This window comes from Saccostrea cucullata, unplaced genomic scaffold, assembly GCF_032062105.1.
Source record: "Saccostrea cucullata isolate Sc308-1 unplaced genomic scaffold, CSIRO_AGI_Scuc_v1 ctg24, whole genome shotgun sequence".
In the NCBI taxonomy this organism is placed as follows: Eukaryota; Metazoa; Mollusca; class Bivalvia; order Ostreida; family Ostreidae; genus Saccostrea; species Saccostrea cuccullata.
Window position 1 is genome coordinate 162,221 of NW_026933183.1, and position 18,607 is coordinate 180,827.

General features: G+C 33.9%; 1 protein-coding gene across 1 annotated transcript; it reads right to left on the minus strand.

Moving 5' to 3' along the window:
* Nucleotides 1–3,309: 3,309 nt before the first annotated feature.
* On the minus strand, nt 3,310–17,360 carry LOC134237541 (mucin-2-like). The gene is made up of 4 exons (XM_062719629.1): nt 16,933–17,360; nt 11,328–11,652; nt 5,080–9,504; nt 3,310–4,891 (listed from the first exon to the last, which is right to left on the minus strand). Exons 1-4 carry the CDS (start codon nt 17,137–17,139, stop codon nt 3,477–3,479), a joined length of 6,372 nt encoding a protein of 2,123 aa, XP_062575613.1. The 5' UTR covers nt 17,140–17,360; the 3' UTR covers nt 3,310–3,476.
* Between the last annotated feature and the right edge of the window lie 1,247 nt (nt 17,361–18,607).

Here is an 18,607-nt window from a genome sequence, read left to right on the forward strand (position 1 = left end):
GTTTCAAGTTTTTATTTAAGACAAAGACCCCAACTGGGGTATATGAATAAAATAATACAAAATGTTAACATATAAACAAAATGCATGAATGAATGAATGGAAGATCTCTAATTTTATAAAAAAAAATAATTTTTTTTAGAGTTATCGTTCCTTGTTGATTGATAATAATTTTTAGAGTTATTGTTCCTTGCTGAGACGATTCTTAAGGACACAGACTACCAATTATTTTGCTATACATTCCTTTATAACATAAAAAATATTTTTAAAAATTACACCGGCTCAACTTACCTGAAACTTGGCACAGAGTAAGACCATTTCAAGTCCAAAAATTTATAAAGTTCTCAGGAACATTCATAGTCTGCAAGTCCTTTTATGGCATCGCAAATAACCCCTACCCTGCTTTTTTCACTTTCTCTTCGAGGAAAGGGTAAATATGGGCCTCTTTACACCCTTCCTACTACGCACTTAAAAGCAAAATTTCCCATTATTATCATTTTTATAATTTTTTTCAGACCCTCTCCTTTCCATTTATGCCCAAAAATAACCGCTTTCTACTCCATAAACAACCCAAAGAATTTTTAAGAAAAAACCTCTATTTTTAAACTGGAACTACTTGAGTGGTCAATGAGATAGGGGTAAAATTAGTAGTCTGTAACCTTAAGAACCCTCTCTACACTGCACACTAAAGAGTTCTGATGCTAAGGTATTTTTCTGCAGTTAGAGTGATCTGCCCTTAGATCTAAATTCTAAAAAATAGAAATTTACAATGTATTACTCAATTTGCAATTAATTTTAGTATTCTGATCATTTTAAAGGGCCAAGATAAATCAACTAAACCTGTTATTTACATGTATTTTCTCTACTGAAGCAATTAACAATGATTTCCATTCAGTGATACTGTGTTGTCTTTGAAAATTTTTCCCGGGGGTAAATGCCAGGCACCAGACTGTGAAAATTAAATAAATATGCTCACTATATTAACTCCTTTATACAATATATTCTTCCCAATTTCCAAAAAAAAAAATTTGCACTTGTGTAGAGAGGGTCCTTAATATGGAAGCATTCTTTATATTTGTACATAACGGATTTTCCTATAATTTTTTTTAATTAATCTAAAATCTTCAAACATGAAGTTTTTATCCCGAAAAATTATAAAGATATATAACATGGTTTTATTTTTTAGTTCAAGTACTAATTTTAGCATTTGTTAATCGGCCCTTTCGACATATAGCAATGCATAATATTTAGAAATGAATCGTCTGCAGATTTTTCTGTTTACTCCATCATGAAAAGGAGTACACATAGATGCTTACTTCATCTACTTTCTGATGTTTTAGAGGTCTAGATTTTGCTGTGCTCTCAATGCAATTTGTATTGATTTCATGTTTGTGCTTAACTGTTGTTTATATTCATCTTTCATGAAAAAGGAAATTTTGACAACTTTGCAAATAACCTAAGCACTTGTTGATTTTAAAATATTATATCTGTACTTTCTTATAATTAAATTTAAATTGTTACGCACTTTCTGATTGGCTGAAAATTTTAAATATATTGAGGAAACTGGGTTGCCTACGCCAAAATGACTTTTGTCAATAAAGTTTTAATCCGCTTGACGAAACATTTTAATTTTGTGCAACTAAATGTCTCTTTTTAACGGTAGAAAATTAAATTATAAGGAATAAACTTGATATAGCTACCCAAGTTATACGGTATAACAGTATACGTTTATTTATAACTCGATTCGTTTATAAAGCGTAAACTGTCCCAACCCAGGTAATGCCGCATTACTTGTTAACTTAAATTCATTCCTGACATAAAAAAAGGACGGGAGACAAAAAGACGATGGAGACAAAAAAAAAATATTCATGAGACGTCTCATTTATCATGCGTTTCCGTCATTTTGAAATTTGTTTGCCTGCACTGGGTCATGTCATTTTAATGTTATTTTAATTTGTAGTGTCACACTTGAATGCATCGCTGGTTCGGAGCTTGTGGAGGTAATTTCTATATAAAATGACAGAATATATGAGTATCACATGTGTTTATACTTTAAGAAATGGTTAAAGATATGTATGCCGTGTTAAACATTTTTTTTTTTTGCACAGCTGAAACCAAATAAAAATTTTTGAAGTATGATAAGCTATCAAAAATAAAGCATTCCTGCAAATTCGACGAAATGTTATTCGATATTAACAAAGTACTGGTCGGGAAAAGAACACGATATTCTCATGCATATTTATAAAGGACTGACGTCTATGCTGGATCTGCGCATGTGCGCGGGAAATGCATCGCGAGAATCATCAGGTCGAGGAAACTATTTTTGTAACGTCTGTTCACTCAGTGAGGAACCAACATGACTGACAAATCGACCAATCAGCTCAATGAGTTGCATTTAATGCATTTATGGGTTACTACATAAAATACGCTTCGTGCATTATGTACATTATTATCTACTAATCCCAAAATAAGAATTTTCCCCCTCTCCATTGTACAGGTCCGTTTGTTTACAGTTTCCCCATGCTGTTCTGTCAGTGAAGAGACAATTTCACGTGACTATTACTCGGTACAAAAAGCAACCAACTCTGAGGTGTGCTCACGTATTGACAATGTTTACAATGTGTACAACTTCGAAACATACAACTTATGCTACTCAATACGCGTTCTACGATCAATACACATGAGAATTAATATAGAGGTTATTAAAAAAAATGTAAACTGTCATTTGAAATCGAATCCTTAATATCCCTAACCCACGTGTTTGTAGTAAAAACGTAGTAGACCATCATGTTTTTCGGCTCATTCACGAGAATGGACCATTGTTTGCTGTGAGCATGCGAGACCACGTGAACATGAATATTTCGATAAGAGGCGGTTTAATATCCGACTCGGAGAGAAAATATTTTTTACCAAATAATATTTCATAACTTTCAAAAGTGATGGAGTGGAAATGTCTTATTTGCAGAAAGTATGTAACTTATATAACTTGGTGAAACACCACATATATTTATTTCTTAAAAAATAGAACACTAATACGGCATATATATCTTTAATACATGTAAATTCCCCTGAATGATCTACCTCCTTTTGAGAATTTGTAACTTTTGGTGCTTTCTTGGTGCTGGGTAATTTTTACAAATTGAATTAATGATTAATCTACTATATTTAACAAAGAAAAACGCATAATTTTAAAAGAGTCCATGGGCATATCAATAAATTTATTCTGCCCTCAGCCATGTTAACTTTATTCAGACAAACACAATTTTTTGCGTTGATTATATAAATTGATAAGTATTATCAGAAGAATCTTGGTATGGTTTTAAATTCTTTAATATACATGTAATAAACTTAAATTCAAAACAAAACGGTTTATTTATTTCCATAACACAGACAAAGGAACACAGAACAAGACTGCAAGTTATGTGTAAACAGAAAATGTGAATTAAAATGACCCGGTAGGAAGAAAATTGATTGATTACTTATTTGACCGTTAGGGGTCGCCAAGTGTCAGTTTTGGGATCCCTACAACCACACTGACACTTATCTTTAGGGCATCTGTCTCTTTCACACAAGCTTAAACAAAACCAGTTAATGCCCTTAATGTCTTTAAATTCTCCAGAGCCTATGCATTCCAGTGTTTCTCCAATGAGGCATACCAGTTTATCACTGGAATCCACAATGTATTGTTTTTCTAGCATGTATTGTCGCCTGCTGGGTCTGTACTCGCGTTGTTTTATTCCACGCGTGCTCCTCCTCAATCTGAATGTTCGTGGATCCGCAATCTGTGATTCTCGTGGAGCTGACAATTGGCTGCCTCGTGCGATTCCAGTGTTTGACAGTGATCCGGCCTGCTTTTTGATGGTGAAATCTTGTGGACCGATATTACGTGGGCTCTGGGATAAAGAACCTCCACCACTCACTGCACTCATAGATCCACCACCTCCGATACTGTCCTTGGCATGTAAAACCAGGTTAGCTCCCAGAGATTTAGACATGATTACAGCGCCACTTCCCTGTTGGTCCACATTTTGAAGCCTATTGACCATTCCTAAATCCATTAATGAACCACTTGGACCGACCACTAGAGGGCCATTCTTGTTGCCGCTAAGTCCCCCCTCTCCGTACGCAACGGTATTTTCCAGTTGCAAGACGGGGGGTCTTGTATTTCTACCGAATCCTTCATTGTTGTTTGATACAAAGCCTGCATGTGGATTTTCCTCGGCTATTGAATCAAACGATCCCTGGGCAAACTCGTATGGTCCCTGAGCAAATCCTTGCTGGTTCTTTTGTAGGTTGTTAACTGGATCACCATTATTAAATATATATTCACTGATTTGTATATCGTTTACTGGTTCACCCCATCCAACGGGATCCTGTGATCCTTTCCTTACATTGTTACCAAATCGAAAGGGTTGACGTGTTGTTGGAATGTCTACTGGTATTCCCATCATCTGGTTGTCAAAAGCGCTTAAACCTGGAGATCTGTCTCGATTGGACTGTCGCTCGGAATACCGCAATAGCATATTCATATCCGGGCTCTCCAAGACATTCTGTCCCTGATTAGGAGGGATATTTTTTAAAAGACTTGGTCCGTAATTGTGCGTCGTATCATATGGGTATCCTATTTTCGTAGAGGGACTGTAGTTTGCCTGTCCCTTTGGAGATTCTGTAGATAAAAGCTGGTTAAATAGCGCCTTATTATCCATCAGCATGTCAATATTCACGTTTTTAAATATTGCTTGGGCAATCTTTTTTTTGTCTACCCCATGCTCATACATTTCTCGATATTTCCTAAGAATTTCAGCTACAGCTGGTTTTTTACTCGTCGGTGGTGCTGATGTGACAGTAGTTACTTTACGAGTAGTGGTGGTGATTCTAGTTGGTGTTGTACGCGCTGAAAGGTAAATTTATTAGCTAATGGTCAGTTTTTTTGCATTGTTCTTTTAACTAAACAGTAAACAAAAATTGTAAGAATTTGTCTAAGAAGAATACATGATCAAAAATCATTTTTTTTTAAATTCAAGGGTGCCTTATTAAACAAAAGAAAAGGCTTGAATTAAAATATTAGTTACGTTGGATTACCTTGCATAGGTGGGCTCCAACGTCTGACAGATATAGGATTGTCAAAATCTTTGATCAATATTGGATCTACTGGCATGATGTTAGCCTGACCTTTTCTAGGTACTCTTGTAGTGAAACGAGTAGTTGAAGGACTTGTTGATTTTGCTTTGCTTTTTTCAAACAGGTTCTGCAATTCTTGTTTAATCAGAGGTGGAATCGGTATATTGGCATTCTTTGCCTTTTCAAGAAATTCAAAATAGCTTATGGGTGTGGTTGAGCCTGGTAGAGTTATCATTTTATCGGCGAGTGTTACTAGCGGTTTTCTTGTTGTTTGTGTTGTTCTCAGTGAAGTTTTTACTGATGTCGAAGGCCTTGCTGATGTTGTGGTTTCTGTTGTTGTTGTTTGGGTAGTTGTCCTTATACTTGTCGTGGGAGGGTCCGTCAGTTCGGCGACAGGTTCTGTAGCGGCGGTTATGGGGTCTGTAGTAGGCTCGTAAGTCGTTGAAGTCTCTGTAGCATCCGTTGCTTTTGTGTTGTATAGTTTATTATAAACGTCCGGATGGAACTCCATCAATAACTGCTGAAGTAGCATCTTTTCTGAGAGAGTAGTTTTGGGGAGTGTTGTTTGTTTAGGTGTCGTCATCTTGGTCCTAAACGTTGTTGGAACTGGCTTGGTAGTTGTTTCAGTAGATGTTGTTGTTGGTGTGGTTGTAGGAGCTTCGGTTGTCGTTGTTGTAGGTTGTGTAGTAGTAATTGTAGTGCTAGTTGTTGGTATTGACTTTGGTGATGTTGTTACAGAACTTGACGTCGGGGACCTGGTTGTCCTCCTCACCATGGTCATCGGTATGACAACAGGGGTGTTCTGTTTCTGTTCTTCACTCATATGAAGTTGTCTGTACAGAATAGGTCGGAAAATTTTCAGAAAATTTCTCATCAGTATGGCAATAGATTCAGTGGTTGTTGTAGGTAGCGTTGTTGTTGGCAATCCCGTAGTTGTTGTTGTTGGTACTGCTGTTGTTGTAGGTATTGTTGTCGTTGGTACTGTTGTTGTCGTTGTTATTGTTGTTGTTGGTTTTGTTGTTGTTGTCGGCATTGTTGTTGTTGTTGGTTCCTGTGAAGTTGTTGGAGGCTCAGTTGATGTCGTAGTTGACATGGTAGTTGTTGTTGTTGGAGCCTCCGTGGTAGTTGTTATTGTTGGAGTTTCAGTTGTCGTTGTAGAGGATCTGAAGGATGTACCAGTTTGCTTTATTTGAACTCTAGATGACCAAGGGTTTTGATTTATTTCTAGCAACTTCATTTTAAGATTTTCAATTTCCTTTTGCAACAACTGAAGTTTTAATTCTTGCATTTTGAATAAAAATGAAGACTTATCAACAGTCGTAGTTGCAGGCCGTGTCTGTTGTCGTGCAGTAGTTGGAGATGGTGTTGTGGTTGGAGATTGTGTAGTGGTTGGAGATTGTGTTGTGGTTGAGATTGCCACTGTAGGTGAAGTTGATAGAGTTGATTCTGTTGTTCTTGATTGAATTGGATAATTGCTTGACATTAGAGGCATTAAAGGTAGGAAACCCGACTTTTTCTTTTTCTGGTCGATTTTCTTTGGAAGCATTGAGGGGAGTAATCTGTTTCTCTGCTTTCCTTTAGGTGTTGTAGTTATCGTCGTGGACTGTGCTGAAGAAGATTTTATTTTTACATTTGAATGTTTATACATGTCTTCGTGGATAAGGTCTAAGTAAACAGGTTTTCGTGAGTCTGAAGCTAAATCTTGATTAGTCTCTAGCAGTTTGTCATGTAATTGCTTTTCTAGTAGATCGTAATTCTTTCCATCCATCACATTTTTGTGCATTTCTACTTGTACCATCTCAGTCTTAGGCTGTATCGTTGATGAAATGATTTTGTTAGATTCTGCAATGAAGGTTTCTAAGTTGATGCTTGGTGTGGTAGTATCAGGTTTACTTTTGGTGCTAAAAGAAGATCCAAAATCCTGTACTGATATGCCCCTCTTTCCAGTTGGTTCCGAGGTATCACTTCTACCTACTGTTGTCTCGGCAGATTTCAACTTTGGAAGAAGAGAATTCTCCTTCCGAATCTTTTTAAACTCATCTGGTTTAAACAATTCTTTGAATGCTAAAGCTGAATTTTCATCCATTGTAGTTTTTTGGGGTAATTGAGAAGAAGCAGATTCATCTGTTTTAATTGGTATCGTTGTTTTTATGCTTTGTGATACATTGTTCAATGTTGTCGACTTTGATACTGGTACTTGAGTATTTTGAACTTTTGTTTGTTTCAGAGTTTTATTGTCGGAGACGGGACTTTTGATTGTAGTTTTAAATTGTTTTCTGTTTTCTCTCATAGGTACGATTCCTGCTGCAGATGGAATTTTCTTTACTTTTAAAGAACTCTGAGGAAGCAATCCAGAGGTCAAGGTAGTTTTCATCTGAGTTGGACTTACCATAAGGTTTGAAGATGTTGGTGAGGAAGAAAACATTTCAATGTCTGTTGGGCTCGATGAATTTGTTTCCATGGTTGTTTGTATATCTATTGCCTTCGATGTCAAATAGGTTGATGGTTCTGCTGAAGTAGTCTTAGTTTTATCAATAGAAGCACGTCCCAAGAGGCCTCCAGATTCTGTTGATATAGTTTGAGGTGTAGTCATTGTTAGCACTTCTTCTGTTGTCATTTCTTCAATTGGGGTCGTGTCGGCTGTAGAAGGTATTTCCTTTATTGTGCTCTTTTTATCGTTTTTAATTGGAGGAAGAATAACAAAGTAATGTATGAACGGATTGTCTTCTATTAGAGGTATAGCAGTCGTTTGAATTCTTGTGAATTGATTAAGAGAATCTGTTTCTTCTGCCGTTGTCCTACGCCTACTACTATATGGGGAAGTGTAAAATGTACTTGGAATTGATGTTGTTCTGGTGGTTTTAGCATACGTTGGTGACCCAGAAGTAGATGTGGTAGTAGATTTGGTAGTCTTTGACGTTCTTTCCCACGGTCCCCACGCTGGTAAAAGTCCACTACTTTTCTTTGGCGATACCTTGGTTATTTCTTTTGTTGTTGTGGCCGAGGGAGCTAAAGTGCGACCTGTTGTTGCTGTTGTTTCCTTTACTGTAGTTTGTGTGCTTGGCAAAGCTTTACCTTGCGATGTTATTTGATTGAGAATGTTCTGTCTTTGTCTTTGAAGTCGTTTTATGGCTTCCATGAAAGAATCTTTCTGATCCTGTTGTTTTTTCTGCTGTGATGGATTGTTTCTGGGTACTTTAGTGACCTTCGTGACTGTGGTAGGGGCTTTTGTCGTTGTCGCTGTTGTTGTTGTTGTCGTTGTCGCTGTTGTTGTTGTTGTTTTTACAGTGACACGCTTGGAAGTCATTGATTTCTGTGTTTTAGAAGGGGTAATATCAGATGTTACTTTTGAAATATGTGTTTTTGGAGACACTCCTTTCATCTTCATTATGGCTTCCAAAAAAGCATTTTTCGCCAAATTTCGAACACCAGCTTTTTTAGGTTGTATTATCGAAGGAATTTTGCGAACAGTAGTTGGCGCTTTCGTGGTCTGTATAGTTGTCCTAGTTGTAGAGGTTGTTTGCGATTTAGGGAGTTTGTCGAAAATGTCATATTTAGACAGCTGTGGTTCCTTGAACTTACTCTCTTTTTCAAAAAGAGTATTGACAGAGGACATTTGGTCTTGGGGTTTTTCCATTTTCTTTACCCGGGTAACTTCCACGTTTCCATGGAACTCTCCTAGTTGTGGTTTATTGACATTAATTATTTCATCTAAACCCATTTTCTTCTTCTTAAAACGCCGAATTGCATCAAGAAAAGCATTTGAAGGAGCAGTTTTCTTAATAACTCCACTTTTAAAACTATCTACAGGCTTTTCTAGTTCATTAATACCGGAAGAATAACTGGGCTGCTGTTGCCATTGTTTTTGGAATAAAGTGTTGGTTTCTCTTGGAGCATTTCTCACCTTTTGATAGGCAATTGCAGGGCTGGCAGTGGCAGGAATCCTTTGATTCATCCTCGTAGTTTTGACTTTCGGAACTGTAGGACCTATAACTTTTCTGACTGTTTTATTAGGCACAGGAGATACATACAGTGGATTCGATGCAAAGTGATTCGGTGGGGGTCGAGTATTTCCCATTACATTGAGATTTTTGTTTCTGACATTAGTCTGCTGTTGTTTATTTTTCAATTGCATCATCTTAATCATTTCCAAAAATGTATTTCCACTTGTGGTGTATCGGGTAGGCGCAAGAGAAGTTACTTGACTTGTAGTGGGTGTCCGGGGGGTTGGCGGAGGGAGAAGTGGTTTTAGACTCTTTTTCTTCTTGGATTTCTTTTTTGATTTCCTTGCAGCTTGGCGTTTGGTTCTTTTGTGTGTATTGTGATCTATCACTACATCTGCACAGTTTATTGTGGTAAGTGCACATCCTGAGCACGTTGGGTCTCCTTTAAAATTATATAAGAGATTTTAAAATATATGTTTAAATCCATTCTAAAGATTCTTTTATAAACAGGTAAACAATATTTGTGATAAATGTTTAATAATCTATCATCATCAAATTGAAATATATACAGTTCATTGAATAGTATTACAAACAAGAGGCCCAGGGGCCACATCGCTCACCTGAGCAAATCGGCTAGGAAAAAGCACAGATCAGAACTGAGAAGTTCACTGAAGGGGGGAGGGGGTGAATTTTAATACTACTTGAGGTTGTCTTCATATTAATACAGCATATGACTTTGCTGTTCTTAATAAAGATTTTTCAAAAACATTTTCTTCCGATATATAACTTCATAATAATTTGAATTTGATTCCCATTGTTTCCCTCCCTACCCCAAAGGGTCATGATTTGAATAAATTTAAATCTTCAATACCTGAGGATGCTTAAATGTCAATATGACTAAACATTGCTTTTCTGTTCTTAGGATTTTTTCCTTTATTTTTCTATGGTTAAACTTTGATCCACCATTGTGGCCCCACCCTACCCTTGGGGGTTATGATTTGAACAAATTTAATTCTACACTACCCGAAAATGCTTCCATATAAATACTTTTAAGTATTACTAATCATAGCTTTGCTATTCTTTGGAAGATTTTTTTTTATATATATTTTAATGTAAAACTTGGATCCCCCACTGTGGCCCACCCTATCCCTGGGGGTTATGATTTGAACAAACTAGAATCTACACTACCTGAGGATGATTCCACATAAATATCACTAATCAAAGCTTTGAAGTACTTGAAAAGACGATTTTGAAAGATTTCCCTATCCAGTCCTATGTAGAACTTTGATCAGCCATCCCCCCCCCCCCAATCCCAAGGGGTCATGACTTGAACAAACTTGAATCTACACTACCTGAGGATGATTTCACATAAGTTTCATCTTTCCTGGTCCAGTGGTTCTTAAGCATGTTAAGAAGAAGATTTTAAAAGATTTTCCCTATATACTCCTATGTAAAAATTTATCGGCCATTTTGGCCCCACCCTATCCCTGGGGGTCATGAATTGAACAAACTTGAATCTACACTACCTGAGGATGCTTCCACATGAGTTTCATCTTTCCTGGCCCAGTGGTTCTTGAGAAGAAGATTTTGAAAGATTTTCCCTATATACTCCTATGTAAAACTTTGATCGGCCATTGTGGCCCCACCCTACCCCTGGGGGTCATTATTTGAACAAACTTAAATCCACACTACCTGAGGATGCTTCCACATGAGTTTTATCTTTCCTGGCCCAGTGGTTCTTGAGAAGAAGATTTTTAAAGATTTTCCCTATATACTCCTATGTAAAACTTTGATCGGCCATTGTGGCCCAATCCTACCCCCAGGGGTCATGGTTTGAACAAATTTGAATCTACACTACCTGAGGATGCTTCCACATGAGTTTTATCTTTCCTGGCCCAGTGGTTCTTGAGAAGAAGATTTTTGAAAAATGCCATTAATTTTTCACTAATTCATAATTATTTCCCCTTGGGAAAGGGCTTGGCCCTTCATTTGATCAAACTTGAATCCCCTTTACCTAAGGATACTTTGTGGCAAGTTTGGTTGAAATTGGCCCAGTGGTTCTTGAGAAGAAGACAAAAATGTGAAAAGTTTACGCCGACGCCGACGACGACGACAGACAACGGACAAATTTTGATCAGAAAAGCTCACTTGAGCCTTCGGCTCAGGTGAGCTAAAAATGTAAAACAAGCTGCTAGATGCATAATTCCTTTCCTTTTTCCTACTCATAAACAAACTTTTTACATCAAATTTTTGATTTATACGTACTTTCCGTTAGGCTCCATCTCAGAATACAGTGTGGACATGACAACCCTGGCGGAAGGATAACACTGGTCGTTAATTCACCAGAGGATGATATTGGTAACGTAAATGATTCCACTTCCGGAAAGTAAAGTTGTACATCCTGGAGACAAGCCTCGTTTTCATCTTTTGACGAATCATTACGAACACAGAGAGATAGTTGAACTGTGCCATATCTTATGTCATTTATTATGGCTGATAACTGTATTTCACTTCCCTCCAAATATCGAGTAGAAGGTGAGTTTGTTGTTTGAATTAATCCTTGTGGACCACAGTAACCACACTTTACATCCTACAAGAGAATGAACAGGCTGTAGACAGTGATAGTATATTACTTTTATTTTAAACAAGTAGATACATGTAATGTATAAATATCACTTTTTATTCATAATTATAATTTTTTAATCTTTTTACTTTCAATTTTTCATATCTTTTAAAAATTGTCTTTGTCTAACTTATTTTTAATATTTATATGAAAGAAAGTATCAACATAATCACTATGGAAATATCCACAGATGACTATGAAGTCTGCCGTTTTTTTTTTTATTTCAAGGTACAAGAGTCTAAATATCTTAGTTTTAAGGACAACAGTGTTAACTTATTAAAATCATATTTGATTGCATAACGACATACGTTATTTTAAATATGTAAATATTTCCCTCCCAGTTATTATAAATAATGTTTAGCATTCTCTTTAAAGAGTAAGAATGTTAACTTTGATTTTAATTTGACCTTGAAATCAATGTATGTTAATTGTTTTGCATTGAAAAAAATGCTTTGCTTATATAAGAATTATAGAAGAATTAAAAAATAGAGCTAGTAATGCCTCATTTAAATACCTCATTTTTTTATCATAAAGACAAAGTTCACAAAGTTGACTTTCTATGTATTTAATACAATTTTTTAAAATGCATTGTACCTGATTTTTTTCTGTGATATATGAAGATACTTGTTAAAAGTTTCACTGTTTTAAATTTGTTAAACAATTTTGACATTTTATTTCTAAAGGAAGCAAAGGGTCATTATATATTAGGAGTTCTTGGAATTTTTATTTATTAATTGCAGTTAAAAATATTAAACAATCTGTCATACAGATTAAAAAATGATGAGGAAATGGAACATATTATGAATAATAATGACATACATTTTTAACATGTTAAACATAAGTCAAGAAATTAAATAAATATCATAAAAATCAAAATTCTGACGAGAATCTTTTATATCTTTATAAAACCTAATTATATGACAGTTAATTGTCGTAGAAATGTCAAATGAGGGTTATTATCAATAAGAAATCTGACGGATAAAATTAATTTTTTTCATATTATATTTACTGGGGTCGGGTCAAAGCAAATTTACAACATAATAACATTTGATGATGCATTTAAAATTTATTAAATAATACATTTTATCATCAAATAAATATCGAATTAAAGTTGAAAACGTACATGTAATATATTTTGCATACAAACCCCTTTCAAACATATGTCACATATTTCAAACTACTTTAAACAGTTGTTATGGTACAAATATATTTGAATTCCGATTTGGTGAAATTTTAATATTATATGCTCATGATACCATTATGATTTGTAGCAGTTTTTCACGTAAAATTAAAAGAAAAAACGGTAAATGTCGCTATTTTTCCTAACAATCAATGCAAGTGAAAATTTTTGAAAATAGTTTCCAATCCCCCATTCAAATAGTGTCAAAAATGTGTTTAAACAAAAGAATTTACGTTCTTTTTAAACATAGGTCAAAATTACATATTGCGTTGAAACAAGGAGAAAGAAACCAAGAACGCAATGTTATTTTCCATGGCATTACCAAAAAATCGCTTTATCTGCAAATTTAATGTTTCAGTTCTCTAAAAATAAACAATTAACAGACGAATGGATCCCGTCCATATCACGATTCTAGACAGAGAATTCGTTTTCACCAACTGGCATTTCATTGCCGTTTAAAATTTTTTGTGATAAAGATATCAAAAGAATCGAAATTAATTAAAAACTGTTAACATTCCAACCACATACACATAATTTGCTCCAAATGACCTTTTATCCACCATCAAACTCCCAAAATAGACAAAAATGGAGATATACACGCAAAACGTGCCTTACGTATAGACAAGATGAATAAAAAAAAATGGCAGGAAATCGTAAACATTGCATGTGGTACATGTAGCTGGATTTTATGACCAAATATTAATTATGCAAGCCGTGATATTTAATTAATTGGACCGTGAATTGAATTAATGATGACAAGGTGCTTTAACTTATGCATTCTTATCAATGAACATAGCAGAGATCAAACACGACTCATCACACGCTAAAAAATCTAATGATCTGAAAAAGATCTAGTCTTAGAAACTGTTTTGATTTGATTCTGATTTACAAGTGATGTTTTTGAAGTGGTAGTTGTAAAAAATCTCAAAAATAAACTTATAAAATGTTATTCATTGTTTCTGTTTTGACATGTTTCATTCATTTTCAGCACTTCTCATTGTCAACTATAACGATATTATATATCAACCAGGGGTCTTAACATAAAGGGTACTTAAGTCTATGACCATGCTTAAGTAGGACTTAAGTACTATCTTAGTCACTAGAAGCGTGCTAAGATTTGACAATCTTTGCAAAACTTCAGCGGCCGGTAGAGGTGACTTAGGTATGACATGTATCTTATCTACATATTTAGAAGTAATAAACTTAAAACGTCTCGACGTCAAAACATTTCTTTGTTCATCTTATGCATGTAAGAAAATAATTTACCTCTGCAATACAGTGGTATAGGTGTTCAAGTTTTTATATATACTAAAAAACGTAATTGATTCATTTTTAAGCAATTTATGTAAATTACGTAAAAAACTAAGGTTATGTATGAGAAATAAAGTGAACCTAAGTTTGACTTAGCTAAGACCTAGCTTAGTTCGTTTTATGTTACGGTTTAAGACGTACTTAAGTAGTACTTAGGATTGTCCTAAGATTGCGCCTAAATCATACTGAAGACCCTGCTTAAGTAAAAAACTTAGCAAGCTTTATGTTACGAGCCCCTGAATGTTGAATTGTTCATGCACAGAGCAAAACAATTATCACCTTCTTTAGACCTAATTAATTGATTGATAGATAAATTAGATAGATAGATAGTAAAGATAGATATATAGCCTAGATAATATAAATAAACGCCAGATTTCTCAGAATTTGTTTTCCATGGCAGTGAGGGTTGAAATATGGAGATACAGAGTTGATTATTTTTACAGTCTTCGAACTATTCACTTCCTCTCTTTTGTGATTGGTAGAATTTGCATGATGAGAAAATTTTCAATTATTTCATTGGCTGAAATGGGATCCTATGCCAATGTTAAGACAAAGACTGCACCATATTTTTTTTTTTTACCTTGTAACCTCATTTCATAATTTTGTAAACTTCTGATTTTATTATGATTTGCTACATGTTTTGTTAATATTACACATGTTGTTTGGTATCGTGAATTATACTATACATTGACAAATTTAGAGTTTTTTTTTATTTACTAGCCTCTATTAATAAATGACCTTACAAATTCTAACCATGCGTTTTTATTTGTGTCAAACAGAGCACCGCAACATCAGGTGTCCATAAACAATGTAGTATCACATTTCAAATAGTTCTTCACAAATAAAAGTTACTTTCAAGGATCATTATTTTTTTTTTGGCTTGTCATTCAATCTTATATAAATGCTTGTAACATTAAATACGCCCATCATGATAATTATGTTTTTTTTCAATTGTTATTCGGAGAAAATAAACATCAAATAGCAATACGTTGTGGGGGGTGTTTCCAATACTTGAACAAATTTAATTGTAACTTCTATTTCCTCGTACATGTATCACTGATTCGAGAAACCAGAGGGAAAATAAAACAAATATCAATTGAAATTTATTCATAGACGCATCATCAAATAAAAAAAAACTATAGGAAAGAAATTTAAAAAAAAAATTGCACATAATTCGTCCGTTTTAAATCCATTAATTAAATTTCCTGCAGTGCTAAATGTCAAACATGGAAATTCACAAGTCCTCGTTTTTTAATCATATGACGTTGAATTTGATTTATTTTAGCCTAAAAATAATTTGACAAATTGAGTTCATTGCTTATATCTTATATATTCGTTATGCAGATTATTATTTTATGGATGAATAAAAATCCTATAATAAAATTTAATTTCATTTTTTTTTCTTGCTTGTAATAAAATATGTAAGTGTATATAAGAGTTTATGATATACGTTTATAGATATTTTTCTCATACTTTGACCTTGACATTTGTTATAATAAAAAAAATTTACGGAGAATTCCTTGTAAATCTGGTCAATTGATATTTAATCAACACTTTTTGAAAATACAATTACAATTACAATTATCAGTTACAATTACAAGTATATGCAAGATTTTCAATCAAAAATGAAAGTTTTCTTTTAAAACATGTATTCATTATATTTTTATTGATCTATTAATAGATGAATCTACTTCTAAATCAAACAGTTTTTAAAGCAACATAATAATAATACCTCATCAAGTAGAGAAAGAAGTATCGTCCTTTTCAAAGAATGAAAAGTTTTTAAATATTTAAATTTTTAATAAATCTGACAGATCTTACATAATTGATATCACGAAAATTTTTTTTGACACAAACTATTGTCAGTGCTTGTATATTTATTTGTAACCTTCCTTTCTGACAGCATAATATTACGCTAATTGTTTGTAAGAAAACTTGTCCGCGAATTAATTAGCGAAACTCCACGAAACGAGGACTAAATGCAATGCCATTAGGTGACCTCTCTAAATGATTAAGCACGTTTTACAGTGTTTTTTTTTCTCTAAAGGCTTGCTACAGGAATGGAAATTTATTTGAATAGTCTCTTGCGTATAAGGTATTATAAAGCTAGATAATGTGGTTTTTATATAAATGGATAAATCAGTCTTTGATTTGACAAGAAAGATTGTTAAACAAATTAAAGTTGTTCATCAAAGTCGGTTTTATTGTACAATAAATTATCTTGCTTTTGAAAACCAAGATCGCGTTGGATTTTGGTGATTATTCATAGAATGAATCTAAAATACTTCATTCTTGATTAATATTGATTAAACCTGATGAAATTACTTATCATCCCAACGTAATTACAAATGTCGAATTTTGCAAACAGTGCAACTCTTCTTTTGAAGCTTGTAGAAGTGATGAAGAAATATCAAACTTTAACAAAAAAAAAGATCAAGGATCGAGACAATATTTATTCATAATGTTCTGTAGAAAACAACTAAATAGTTATTGTAAAAATTCTTAGTTTTAATTCTTAAAGAGCTCTTTCTTATCTTGTATCTTTTATAAATTTAAGTTTTACTGGTAAAATAGCATTTGTATTTATACATGATTTACGTACTTCTACGAACAATAGACTTTTTTAAATTTAGTGTAAAACAGAGTCATTTTTAAAGTTTGATGAAGTGATTTATTTCAATATATAGTCATATAATCATAACAAATCAACGATGTTCAAATTGAAGATTTACGAAAATAACTAAATCAATACCAACCTCAGAGCATTTAAAACTTGCTTCTGTTAGATCGGGTACGGGATTCCCCAAAGTCTGCAACTTGTGTCTGGGAACAGGATAAAGAAGTTCTGAGTATGTTTGCACTGCTCTGCTAAATCCCTGTACTAAACACAGAAACAAAAATAGTCGAGCACACATTGTTAATAAATGTTTTTTGATTGAATAAATGTAAATGGGACGGTCCATTGAAATGATGAATATTAGAAACAGATGAAACTTTTTCCCTTCGAAAATAAAAATCAGAAAACTATCACATTGTTTCAAATCATTTCAAAACGGATCCCACTTCTAGGACTTCTTGTGGAACGTGTTACGCGTAAGAATACATCTTATGCTAATTTCCAGTTTTAAAAAAAGAACTACATTTCATTTTTCAATGACGGACACTTGAGTGCTTATGTAACAAGTGATGCGTGAGGACTCAAGTCAAAACCACATACAACTTCCCTTAAATTGACAATGCATCATTGAAATTGTCACGCTTCATAGGTACAAACTTTATTTCAAAGTTCAAAATATTCGAGATATAACTCTAGTAGAACTGTGTATGTTGTGCAAAATAATATTTATTTATTTGTGATTAGTTTTTTATGTTATTTGTGCAGAAAATTAATTAGGAGAAGATAATTAAATCTTCATTTGTACACGAAATGCATACATGTGTTTTATTACAAATATGAATGTGTCATCGTTTTAGGTAAATTAATCATAAACTGACATATCGTGCTACAGGAAACTTGTTCGAGAAAAGTAATCACAGCTACCTGAAGAACACACAAAAAGATTCTTTTCTTTGGGGATCGTAGTGTAGTATAGAATAGTATAGTATAGAATAGTATGGTATGGTATGGCATGGCAAGTAGATATCGTCAAATTGTTAGTTGTATATTATCATCGTTTCTGTTTCAAACATCTGTTTGCACAAAAGGAGAACAGAAAGTAATTCGGCAATCAAATCTCTCATTAAGTCACCATTTTGAAAAATATGATCAAAGTTCATAATATATTTTATTTGATAAACAGATTCTTAATTGTTGATAACCATATGCTTCAAAACTCAGGACACCATTCAAGGCACTGTAAGAAATGTAGAAATTGCAGCACCACCACCTGTCTTATATATTGAAAGTCGTTCATACAACCATTTTTCATATCTTCACGGAGTTTTCAATGTTTTAAAGGTGACCTACACCAAATAATGTATCCAAATGGACTAATTCAAAGAAGAAAATAATAACCCAGTTAAGGGGAAAATGCTTTTTAATATGTTTCCAGAACCTAGAGACAGCCAACGCTCACAGCGAAGACTCGGGGTTTATAGTTTATCCCCTGTTCGTCTATCTATTTGTCCGCAAAAACTTTAACCTTGCCATTAACATCTGAGTGGGTGGGGTTAATATAAAGGTTTCATATTTCACAGATGCATTGCTTGTGTCAAGTTCTTTCTTTGAACATCAACAAATAACGAATTTGATTTCTTTACTTTTGAGTTTGACCCACTTTTGAAAAAATTACCGAACTTTAACCTTGGTCAAAACCTTTGAACAAAACGTGATAGGGCTTTTAAATTTCACAGGTGTTTTCCTTGTGACAAGACCTCCTTTTGGATACAATCAATTTTTGACCTTTGACTTTAACCTACTTTGAAAATACA

What these genes read in the sequence shown, in the direction of transcription:
- LOC134237541 (XM_062719629.1), bottom strand. Translation starts at nt 17,139, where the DNA reads ATGGACCGTCCCATTTACATTTATTCAATCAAAAAACATTTATTAACA. An exon ending in GAGATGGAGCCTAACGGAAA is followed by an intron (nt 9,505 to 11,327) that starts GTACGTATAAAT and finishes ATAATTTTAAAG; the next exon opens with GAGACCCAACGTGCTCAGGA. An exon ending in TTGGAGCCCACCTATGCAAG is followed by an intron (nt 4,892 to 5,079) that starts GTAATCCAACGT and finishes TTTACCTTTCAG; the next exon opens with CGCGTACAACACCAACTAGA.